General features: G+C 43.0%; 1 protein-coding gene across 13 annotated transcripts in view; it reads right to left on the bottom strand.

Annotated features, from left to right (window-relative positions):
- The window catches only part of TNS3 (tensin 3), a 282,225-nt gene that overhangs the window by 61,743 nt on the left and 208,001 nt on the right, over nucleotides 1-12,481 (bottom strand). For all 13 annotated transcript variants that reach the window (XM_055807042.1, XM_055807046.1, XM_055807043.1 and 10 more), the window contains one exon: nucleotides 5,462-6,721. In XM_055807042.1, coding sequence (XP_055663017.1) covers nucleotides 5,462-6,721 — 1,260 coding nt within the window. The remainder of the gene's footprint in view (nucleotides 1-5,461; nucleotides 6,722-12,481) is intronic.

Genomic DNA, 12,481 nt, shown 5'->3' with positions numbered 1-12,481 from the left:
CAGCTTTGCAGGGCACTGGGAACACGTGCCTGCCTTCTTAAGGCAAGGCCTTCCGCCCACGCAGGCAGGTTACCAGGTAAGCCCACCACCCGCCCCCTCACCTCGCAGCCAGGCACAGGCACAAGTGCACCACGGCAATCCCACTCATCCCCAGCACCGTGTGCACGCTCGCCCTGAGTACCCCTGCCATCCCTCCAGCCCCGAGCCCCGCAGCCCTGCTCTGCCAGCCCCTCCATCGCCAGCCAGGTCCCCCTCCTGACATACGTGTTGGCTCATGGAGTGTTGAAGTCACCGGGTGCAGAGCTCCCCCTAAAACCTGCCTGTGTGAGACCAACCATTGCTCACCAGTGAAGGACCGCTGCTTTGGTTATCCCTTACCCATAGCCACCTCCTCAGCCCCACAACAACCGGCACTGGTCTGCCTATAGGTTCCACCTCCCGCGCTGCATAGTTCCAACAGCTCATTAACTGCCTTGGAGAATCTCCTGCTTATCCTCATTCTACGAGCCTACTCCAGGGTAAACCACACCAGCAGGCCTGCGCTCTGTTACCACAAACTGACAATGAACGATGACATACTGTTGTTCTTTTAAGGGATTATTTAGCTTATATTATAAGGTTTTCTTTTCTTTCTAATACAGCATGTATTTTAGCCTTTCACTGCAAGTATGCCGAGTACTTCAGCTTTACTACACATGTACACGCTTGTGCAGGGGAATGGAGACAAACTGAACTGATGCTTCAGCTGTGCACTGTGGAGGGAAAGTAACATTAAAGTCTGAAGAGGAACTTTCCATGACATTACACATTAATTCGTTCCCACACCTGTAGGGAATAGGCTTTTGACTTTAACAAACCACAGTGAGTTATGTTTTTATCCAATTTACTGTTTAACGCTTAACCCCAGTGAGTACAGAGGGTATTTGTTGCTAGTTATTAATCCCAGTACTGACTCACTAATTCGCAATAGGAGTATGAAGACAACAGACTTTTTAAGCGCTTGGGTCTGTACACTGACACTCTGAGCATCTGACAGACCTGCATACCCCTAGGGCCGCTTTCTCCACCTCTCCCCACACAGACACCGCACGCCTATGGTCGCCAAAGGCAAGCAAACCGTCAACAATGTTTGAAAAAGGAAGGGAACTAACAAAGAGTATTTCCTTATTTCTTGAACTTTAGGCTTGCTGCTTCTTTTCCCAACCACAGTCAACATAGACTAATTCTGCTGTTTCAATTTATCTACATATGTTCTCATACAGCTGAGGCCTGGGAACTGGTAGGGGCTTTGCAAACAGCAGGTTACTTTGCCAGTGTTCTGTTACCTGCCCTAGCAGAGTATCATAATGTTTGGACTACGCTTCTGGATTTACTCCTTTGAAGTGCCAGGCAGAGTTTGAAAGAACCTGTATGAGAACATCTGCGTTTTATGCTCAGAACTATGACCATCATCTGGATTCAGATGAGACATGAAACGATACTCCTACTCCTGTTGCTTCCATCTGACCATCCCAATTCCCAATCTTTCCTCGCAGCTAGAATGCTCCCTTTCCAACAGATGATGTATCGAGGGGAAAACATTCCAGGTCTTCCTCATTCTTAACATTCATTCAGTCAAACTGCTTTTTCCCCTTGTTCTCTGTGCACACCACGCGTAAATGATTCTGTATACTGTAGCAGCGCAAATCTAGATATGTAAATAAATAAACCCTGCAGCATTTGGAACATCAGTATGTGCTGGTGACGTCCTAATCTCAAGCAGGGGTGGCAGCACGCCACATATAAGTATTGTTTTACCTTTGGAACCACGGGTTAAAACCACAGTTTTAAAATCAAGCTCTTACTAGTTCTCTGGGACCAGTCTGCTGCATTTGAATTGCATTAGACTGAACATAAAATTGCACTGTTAATCACAATTAACATACCCAAAGGGTTCAAAGGGCAGGCAAGGAGCTCAACACATCTAAACTTGCTGCTTATCACTCAAGAGCAAGGCACATGAACTTCACACAAGGGAAACTTCTCAAGACACTATCTACATTAACCACAAGTAGTGTTTTCTCTAAAGACCTTTAGGGCACTCAAATGTACTCAGATGCCTAAAGGCCCTGACTAAATTAAAATATCTAAATCCTTATTATTCCAGCTCTCTGCATCTTCTACCAGAAGGTGCCATCCTCTGAAGTAGTAGTTGCTGAAAATGATGGTGCTTTAGCTTACACCCCCAGAAGTGTAAACTAATAATGCCTCCCCACACCCCACCAAATGACCCATTCAGTTTTGCTGCCTTTGATGCAATGGACTGTAACCTCTCAACAAGAACCACCACAAACAGATTCCAGCTGGGAATATCCAACACAGTTTTATACTAGCACCCTGTTTCAAAGAGACTACTAAGGCTAGAAGATGCTAACAAGCTAAACAACACTGGCAGCACAAGGCCCTGAAAAAAGGATGGTAATATGAAGAGAAAGCACTTTAAGGGCTAGACTTTTAAAGGATATTTTCCTAAACATGAATATCCTAAGTCACTATAAATATTATTACAATGAGGCCCATAAATCTCAATGGCATAAGCCAAGACTAGAGGCCAACATAAGCCTCCAGTCATGCATCCTATATTCTGGATTCCACATGTTTTAGGGTCTCTACAGTGCTTAAATTCTAGACACAGTTCATTCATTTTGGGCCTTAAAAAAGCAAGGGTAACTCTTTACTTGCCACCTTCCTCCTCAAGTCTCATGCCAATGAAAGGCTCTGGGAGAACTTCAAAAGAATCTGGCTTCAGGACAGTAAGAGTGTGAATGGAGTAAGTACTTCCTCCCAGAAAAAAATTAAGAAAAGACTTAAAAGACCCAAACACCAGTTGATTCATTCCCTGACTCTCCCTTAAATAATCAGCTTTCTTGCCAGACAAGGTATGCCCAGTATGCCGAAATAAAATGTTTACAAAGTATCAGATGGCACTCCTGCTGCAAGCTCCTGATTAAAATGAAAAGCATGTTGGGGATCTCACCAATATCCATAAACAGCTGAAGGGAGGGCGAAGAGCACAGAGCCAGGCTCTCTTCAGTGGTGCCTAGTGCCAGGACCACAGGCAGTGGGCACAAACCGAAACACAGGAGGTTCCTTCCGAACATCAGGAAACAACTTTGATGCTGCGAGGGTGACTGAGCACTGGCACAGGTTGTCCAGATTGGTGGCTGTAGATAGGAGATAGTCAAAAGCCATCTGGACATGGATCTGGGCAACTGGCTGCAGGTGGCCCTGCCTGAGCAGGGGCGCTGGATCAGATAACCCTCAGAGGTCCTTTCCAACCTCAACCACTCTGTGATTTCAGTAGAAATGTGAGTGTCGCTTTGGAGCAGAGAGAGAGGATATGCGGAAAAAAATCAAACGTCAGAAACAGAGATGCTGTTGATCCCAATTAGCACTTTCAGCATAAAAATTGTGCTTACCACCTCCCTTTCAGAGACATAGACCTTTATGTCTAAACACATCCATTGAAGAGGTCTTTTACAGACTTGAATTGGAAGTGAATTCAGAACCAGTACACAAAGTTGTGTTTGAAGTTCAGTATGATATAAACATCCTGTAAGGCTGTTCAGTATTTCTGAGAGAGAGGTTTAGAAAATAAATGGAAAAAATATCAACCCTACTTTTCCCTTGCACAGGCTGATGAAGCACTGCCTTGCCACAGGCAAGGGCATCACAACAAGTGAAGGAGCTTCCTGTCTTTTAAACTCTTCCCTCTTTCATACTGTGCCCTGTCGCCTCCCTAGAATTACCCAGGATTCTAAATGCTGTTTGTATATTCATATTTAATTCCAAATTAATCGCTTTCTTCAAAACAAATCCTCTTCCAGAACACGCCCCAAGGACTGATATTCCCACCAGCTGTCATCAGGGCAGGAAGCTTACCTGCGTTACCAGACGTTATAAATGGAAGGGAACTGACAGCGACTCCTACTTCCTTTGGGAGATGACCAGAATTTGTGAGAAAAATTCAAACATCTCTTTTCAGATTCACACATTTAAATACAGAATTGTAAAACGTGCCTTATTCTAAACGACAATTTTATCACCTTCACTAGCTTTACTGTATACCAAAGAGAAGAGTTCTCTCCTGCTGGAAAAATCTCATTTTCAATTTGTTCATCAACTAATCATTTGGAAAGACTTGAGAGAATTACAAACTAATGCATTTAATCCTGTAAGAGCCATGAAACGTGAAACCATGTATTAAAAACAGACAGTGAGGCAGCTCACATATATTCATCATGGATTTCTGGATTTCTTTAGTCCTCAGTTACCCTCCTCAACACATAATGGTGATTTCACCTTCTCTGTAAGAATCACCATCCTCAATCACGTTAAGCCAGCACATTAATGGAAACCACACACTAGTTAGGCACAGTCGTCATCAAAGGGCTTGGCACACCCAACTGGGCTGGAGCTGAAGCAGCTCTTTTGTGTCCCCTGAGGCAACAGACACGCGTGCTGGCATGCTGGCTGACACAGGCTCAAATCCTGGAGACGCGAGCAAGTCTTTCACCGCACCAAGACTGGAGGCAGGGAAAAGAAAGAGAGGAAGAGGGAAGGGAGGGAAGGAAGGGAAAGGGATACATTCTGCCAGAGGAATTAGACCACACAGAATTTTCAAACATGACAGAATAGCAAGAGCTTGTTTTCCACAAATTTTAGCTACAGGATTAATGAAAGGTTTCAGTGGACTTGGGAAAAGACAGACTACTAACCCTTTTGCAAAGCTGCTAGTTCTAGTAGCATTACTCAGGCAATACAGTCAGCAAGTGTTTGCTGCTTATTTAATTTCACCAGTTGATTTCTGCAATCACATCAAAGCCAGAGATAAGAGGCAAGCACTGTGAGTTCTGAATTTTTAACCAGAAAAATAGTTTCAGAAAGAGTATGTTTGAAAATACTTTGCCGGCAAAGCTCACATTATTTATGAACATGCTGCACAGAAATGTAATGCTGGTAGCATTACACTAAGTTTGAAGATAAAATTGCAGAGCTTTTTCTCCTACTTTTAAGTGGTAACCATGAAAATGAAATTGTAACAATAAAAAGCATATAATCATAAATCGCAAGTCATTTCACTACAGATGCCTTCTAAAAATGTCTCAATGTAGGAATTTTGTTCCCTTAACATGCGAACTTACAACAGCCAAAAATCCCAACTGATGATCTGTAACAGGTAAGAATTTGCTGAACAGTACATTTTTCAAGCAAAAAAACCAAGTACCTGCAAAATTTACTTATTTTACATTAGTTGGATTCCATAATTTCTTGGACGGTTATGTAATGAGGGTATCACAAACTAATCCCTTGATGATCATCCTGGAAGTGGTAAGTCATGGCCTGAGGTCCTGCTGTACCATATGCAGAATACACAAGTGCTAGGAAAAGCATTATTTCAGAAAGCATTACAGCAGCTTACCATGCCAGGCAGGATTCCTCTTTGTGACCTCCAATTTGTCATGGAAGCCAGGACTCCTGCCATGCCCTTCCACTTCTACATCAAGGCTGGTGAAGCCATTTACTTGATTTCTGTCCCTGGTGACAGCGTTAATGCGGGTCGGGATAGGTTCAAATGTAGGGTCTAACTCCAAGATCAGCCTGTTCAGTTGTTCAATGGACTGATCAATATCCAAAGTTGGAGAAGCTGCCAAGTCCCCCACATTCTGTCCTTGATCCAGACTGTTTGTGTCCCTCTGAGGCACTGGCCTTGACTGAAAACCCTCCGCACTGGCATGTTCTGCTGCTTCTGCAGCACCTGACACGCTTCCTAGACCTCTCTGCACAGCATCTCTGCTGCTGGAGCCACGTGTTGGCGTGTCCGGGACTCGGGACTGGCTCTGGACACTGGCTGAATTCTCCACAGTGTTATGAATGCCAACCCTCATTTCATTCTCTGGGGTAAAACCATACTGGTGAGCAGTGACCATCTGCTGCTGGCGTACCCAGGTCTGAGTAGAGTAGTTACTTGGGCCGTAGGCTTGAGGCTGGGATGAGACAGAAGGATTCCGCTGCAATTGCCGAGCTGACTTTGCCTCAGTGCTTCCAAACGATCTCTCGTAGAGGGGATCCACACCAATGCCCAGGTCTGGGGCAAAAGCATTGTGATGCTCTTCCCCAGCATTACTTCCAAAGCCGTCTGAAAGAAGCGAGTTCTGACTGCTCTTGTGGCAGTTGAAGTTCCCCAGGTGGGTGGAATGCTGCCCTTCTGAGGAAGACAAAGTCCCAATGCTGTCCACGCTGTGAAGGTCATGATTAGGCATTTCGTCATCCAAAATATCAGTCTCCCTGTCCTTCAGTTTGGTGTCTCCATTCACATGAACTTGAGCTGGCACAATGTGGTGAGTCCCACTGTACTTGGTTCGAGCATCAGTCATATCCTTGGTGGTGTTGACAGAATCCTCCAGACCGAAGCCACTAAGTAGCTGGTCCAGTTCTGCCTTCTCCTGGGGGCTCAGAGCCCGTTTGACTCCTGGCACAAGGCGCTCCTCAGTCTTGTCTGTCCTGATGGAAGCTGTCGAGTGGCCTGAATCACTGCTGACAGACAGAGTGTGATCACTGTGATCAGGACTGCCGGTCATGGGAACACCCTGAGCAACACCAGGGATACTGCTGTCTGAAGAGCTCTTCTTCCTCACTTTCGCATACAGACTGCCATCAATGGGACCTTGGGTGTGCAGCACTGTGAAGAGATAAGTAACAAGGAAAGGGAGAGAAAAGGGCAAGGCATTATATAAGGTGGCATTGTCCCACACAACAGAAATACTGCTATCAGTAATGGTATTATCTCAGCAAAACTAAATTGGCTCTACAAACACAGCACCAACCAATGGCATTACCTTCTTCCATTCTGCATTTCAATTTATAACAGTTTTCTTGATGGAAATATCACATGCCATTCATAGCTCAAGACCAAATACCCTTCCTCTCTTTTTATGCTGTTTCAAATGCATGTTTATGACTCCACGAACTCTTCATACTAATTCGAACACTTACACTATTACAATGCTAGACATTTGAGAGGCTGCCACCACGCATTTCATCCCGAGCAAGAACAGTAGGAACCTACCAGCAATACTCACCTTGAACACCTATTGCGCAATCAGTTCATCCATTTCTACTTGATGGGCTCTAACTACACTGCAAAGAATCATTTACTCCTTTTTTTGGTGGTACAAGATAAAAAACAGACTTTCAATCAGAGCTGCAGTCCTTGGAACATAAGTAAGGCCTCTTCACAAAAGACACACATGAGGAAATGTTAAGACTATGAAATTTCTGCATCTGTGTGGAGGATCTGGTATGCGCTTCGCTTTTCAATTTTAATAAGCAAGGTCATAATCCCTTACAAATCAGAATGTAGCTCCTTCAAGAATCAGAATGTAACTCCTTCCCCAGCAGTGATGGGAAGATCCTAACTTTATTTCTGATCCCTGAGGTACTGACTCAACTAAAGTTTATGAATAACCATTCATAATAGATACGGGCTAGAACTTTCTGTTTGGAACATCTTTGGAAAATACCACACTTTCGCAGGAAAATGCATCTTGTAAGTTTACTAAGGCTGGGTGTTGAGAACAGACACGCTCCTGCTGCCAGCCGCACGAGCACAGCTTGCCACACATCACTGACACCAGCTATGCGCGGAGGAGCTGGGTGAGCCCAGCTTTACCGTCCCACAGCCCCGTGAACTCCCGTGGGGGGCTTCACTGAGATGAATGTATCGCTTTTGATCACAGAACTGTTACTGGCATCCATGAACCTTCTCACCATCTTGAGGCAAGCATCCTGTATTTTTTAACCTGATACACTGATTTTCTTTCATGCTGCAGCCACCAGCTCATCTTAGTTACTTCTTTTCAATAACCAACAAAAGTGAATGTGAAGCATGCAGCAGAAAGAGAAGAGAATCATAGCTAGAGACTAAAATCTCTGCCTTGGAACTGTCTCCTCCGTACATACCTCTACCTGTTTTATCACATGTGTGATAAATTTAGATATTATGCTTTACTGTTAACAGGAACACATAAAATATATACTGAACAGTTACACATACAAAATACATATATAAAGGATAACTGTTGAAAAAAAAATATATCTCTTTTTTGCTGACCAGAAAAAAAAACACAACTTGAGCAGATTTTGTTTTTTTAACATACGATCAGGAAGTAAAAAATCCATTTCAGTTAAAAGTTCTACAGCGAGAATAATCTCTTTCCTGTTATTTCATACTACCAACACTAGCAATGGATAAAATCACAAAACACTGTATACGCTGATATCTCCCTGGAACATTTTAAAAGCTCAAGAGTTTATTCAAATCCAGCTTGTTTTACCCAAACCACTTTTTCCTCCCTCTGCATGTCAGGGCTTTCTAAAGCTCTCCTTGACACTACAGACCAAGGAGAAAAAAACAAAGCTGTGAGAGGCACATTCTTACTCTTTATTAGACTTGTTCATCCAACTACACCCCACACCACACAGTTTACACCAGCCTGAGGCAGAGCGTGGCTGCTGGGCTCATACCCAGTGCTGAAGATGAACATAATTATTTGTTTCTTATGAAAAGCTTTAGGAGTAAATATTTCTACTGCCTGCCAAGCCAAGACAGTAAGGTGAGTGGTTCTACTTTCACAAGATGCAATGCTCATTTACCAAAACATTTATATTAAGCAGAAGTTTCTGAACAACTTTCCCTACCCATAGTTTGAGAATTGTTTGATAATAAGAAAAGTAGACCACAACAATTTAGGAACACGCAGATTTTTGTCAAAGGTAACCAACAGCTTAGCCTACACCTGTGGCAGTTCCAGAGCCGAAAGAACCATGGAGAGCCCAATGCATTTCAACATCAACTCTACCACACATTTTAAAAAGATACTTAAAATGGCATCGTGATCATGAAGCTTCTGAACTAGAAAGCTTTCCTAGGCTTTAGAAGAAACATTATTCAGAAGTTGTACCCATGATGGCAATGAATTCATCAGTTTATAATGGCAAGAAAAGTGGTCTGGCTGGAAAAAGCCTTCATTATGGGACACACTGCCAAGTTTCCATCAGTTAAAATACTTACACACTGGAGGTTATATGATAGGTTTAACAGATTTTAGTTGCTAATTAAAGGACAACTTTTTACCTTTTAAGGCCTAGGTACTATTACTTTTCTGATGTTGATTTTGAAAACAGCACATGCAAAAGACCAAAATACTCCTTTTCAGAACAAGCAATCAGGCTAGGGAAAAAAGAAATCAGTTCCCCTTGCCGTAGAATTTCTCTGTGGGCAAACTGTTAGAAGTCTGTTGAGGTTTATGAGGTGTAAACCCCATGGTGAAAAGAGCTGCTATGCATGAGGGTTGAATGTCTGTGTACAGTTATTAAAAAAGAGTATTCATGAAAAAAATACCATATCTAAGGAAAATACAGCCAATTGACAGCGTCTCAACCTCCTCCACGCTGCGATTTCTCCTAAGCTCTCATTACTGCTAGGGCAATGAAGCACGCTTGGCACTTCACGTGGAATTATGAATACAGTTACCACAATAAATTGCAAAATAAAAATAAAAGTAAAAAAAAAACCAAAACCCAAAAAACAAACAAAATCCCAAACATCACAGAGTAACTATTAGGTTTTTTGGGTTTTTTACTTTTCTGTGTGCTTAATTTGCAGTTTAGAAACTAGACAAGAAAACAATACAAAACTGCTTTGTTTGGAATAGTTGAATATCCTGATACAAAATACGCTTGAAGAGGTTATAGGTCTGAGCTGGAACGCAGTGAAATCAACACAGGACTAGTGCACTTAACCATGAGGAAGTGTTTGTGCTGCCTTTCCTGTTACCCAGAGCCAGGTGCCATGACCCGCCAGACATGCCAGCCGGCCATCACTACCTCACACCAGGTGAAACACCCTAGTATGCAGATTTGGTTTGCCATACAGAAACTTGAAGTACAAAAGCTGTCAAATTCTCAAGTGCAGCCACAGGAGCAATGGAAAGCCTGTGTGTATCTCGCCCCAGCAGCCCCCCTGCACCAGCACACAGGGCTGCCCAAGCACCGCGGCCAGAGCATGGCCAGGACAATGGGCAGGCTGCCAGCGGGCTGCCGACCCCAGGGTCTCACACGTCTGCGCTCTGTAAGCTCCAGAGATAACCCTGTCCAACACTTCTCCCACTAACAGAAAATTATCCAATTTATTCTGCGCTTCCCAGAATTCTGAGCAACCGCACACCATCTGGGGGTCTCCCATCTGTGAGCTGTACAGCTTCTATTCTGAATAAGAGACACAAGTTCAGCTTACCAGCAGCATCCCTACTTAACAAAACAGAAAAAAAACACCCAGAAAATGAAATTTAAACAAGAAACCTACAGTCACATAAGTGGATTATGAATCTCAAGAATTGTTCATTTCCCCTCTTTATGTTTCCACTCAAAACAACGAAAGCTTTTTTAGAAAGGTGTTGGGGTTGTGGGGGTTTTTTTTTAAGTATCTGTATACACTATTTCTACATGCAAATTGGAGAACATGCAAAGAGAATTCCTTAATATATATTTAATGGTGTTAAGAATTAGCACCATTGGATATAAATACAAAACCAGCTTTCAGCAGGAAAAGGATGGGGTTTTGGTTGCTTATGACTTTTGTTTGCTGTTTACCTATGAAGTATGCAAAGCAGAGCACACAAATGCTTCCTTCCCTTGGACTTTCGATTGGCTACAACAGCTTTACAACATTCAGGAGATTGTTGGGGTTTTGTTTTGTGTTTTTCAAATTCGGAACAACTGACATTTCTTAGAGACTGTTCCTTTTCACACTGCATTTACCTGTTGGTACAAATCTTGGACTTAAACTACATCAGGATTCTGAAATGTCTTTTGAAGTATATTAAAAGAATCTTTTTTTCTGAAAAATGCAGAAGTTGAATAGCTGTCTCAACTCTCAAATGATCCCATTGCTGGCTAAGACATTTAATTAATCACTACCAAATCCCAGTTTCCATCTGAGCTACAGCTTGTAGTGAACACTAAGAAGAGATTGTAGAAAGCTTCATGTTTCTCTGAAGAGTTGGTGTTAACTGGTAAGCATCAAGGAAAGGTGTAGGAATGTTTTAGACAAGTAAAGGCTAGAGGAATTTCTTCCTCCCCTAACTTGTCATGTAGGTGAATGAAAATGTCTTTTATGCAAACAGAGCTTTTCAAAAATCCTTAAAAATATAGATCTCTATTACACTGAAGAATGGCACCTGTACTCAGTAGAAGCCTGATTGATAAATACTACTGGGAACAACAGTCCTTCTGAGACTTCTCATAGGGTTTGGCTCAGGGTGGCCCAACACAAAATTCAGCTAGAACAGAGGCAGCAAATTTGAGACAGAAAGGTGTGTGGCTAGGAGAGGAAAGCTTACCACCCCCACAAGTCTCTGCACAGAAACATCTCGCTCTCACGGGGAAACTCAGCAAATCCACTCTGAACCTTCGGCAGGAGTAACCATGGCTTTGCTATAGTATGGCCCCTGTTAAAATCTCTGAAATCTGAGATTCTCCTACAATGACTAGAACTACTTTGTATAAGCAACTGACTGTGAGCTTTCTGGGCTTCCCAGTTACTACCTGTGCTAACGAACGGCACAGCCCTGTCAAAACTGAACACTGCGGCAGAAGGGATGATGTCCACCTGCTAGCACCTGTGTGAAATATTTTGGCACCATAAAACTGGCAGCTAGGTTTTGTGGCATTCCATGTTTCACCCTGTTACCTCAGAATTGCTGGTATGTGGAATACCAGCAGACTAAAAAGCCTGAACAACCCTGGACATAAGCACGGTCTTATTCAGCATCAGCCTAACTGTTCATAAAACAAGCCTAGGAACACCACCTATCAACAGGAACTTCAAAATGAAAGGAACTAACAACTTGATATATTTTATACCCCTGGCATTATTATCTGATAAATGGAGATTATGAAAATCAGAAGGAAATGCATATACCTGAGAGGAGAACCAAGTACTCAACTGGACTACATAAGCAAACAATTTATGAGGAGTCCCAGTCCTGCACAAACTCTTTAAAAAAAAAAAAAAAAAAAAAAAAGAAAAAAATAAAAAAGTTAGCGCCCAGCTATATAAAAAAGGCATTTAAGCTGCACCAAGAGAATGTAATCATAAAGCATGGGATCTAGATGTCCTACTGAAGTACCCATAGCTGAAAATACAGTCCACTGGCAAGCTTCACAAATCCCTAAGGCAATTTCTGAAAGCACCGGCAACCCAAACAGAGGTCGTGGCGGTCACAAGGAGGCTGGTGAGCCCAACAGACACTACTTGGGATATTTATGCTAGAACTGGGGAATCGTATTATGTTATCTGTCTATGAGTGAAGGAAGAACCGGAAATGCCTGGGACCCGCTGACTTTTGGCTGTGAACTTCACGGTCAGTACACCACCGCT

The sequence above is a fragment of the Falco peregrinus genome, chromosome 5, assembly GCF_023634155.1.
Source record: "Falco peregrinus isolate bFalPer1 chromosome 5, bFalPer1.pri, whole genome shotgun sequence".
NCBI lineage: Eukaryota > Metazoa > Chordata > Aves > Falconiformes > Falconidae > Falco > Falco peregrinus.
Note: the sequence above shows the minus strand (reverse complement) of the source record. Positions and strands in the feature narration are given on the sequence as shown.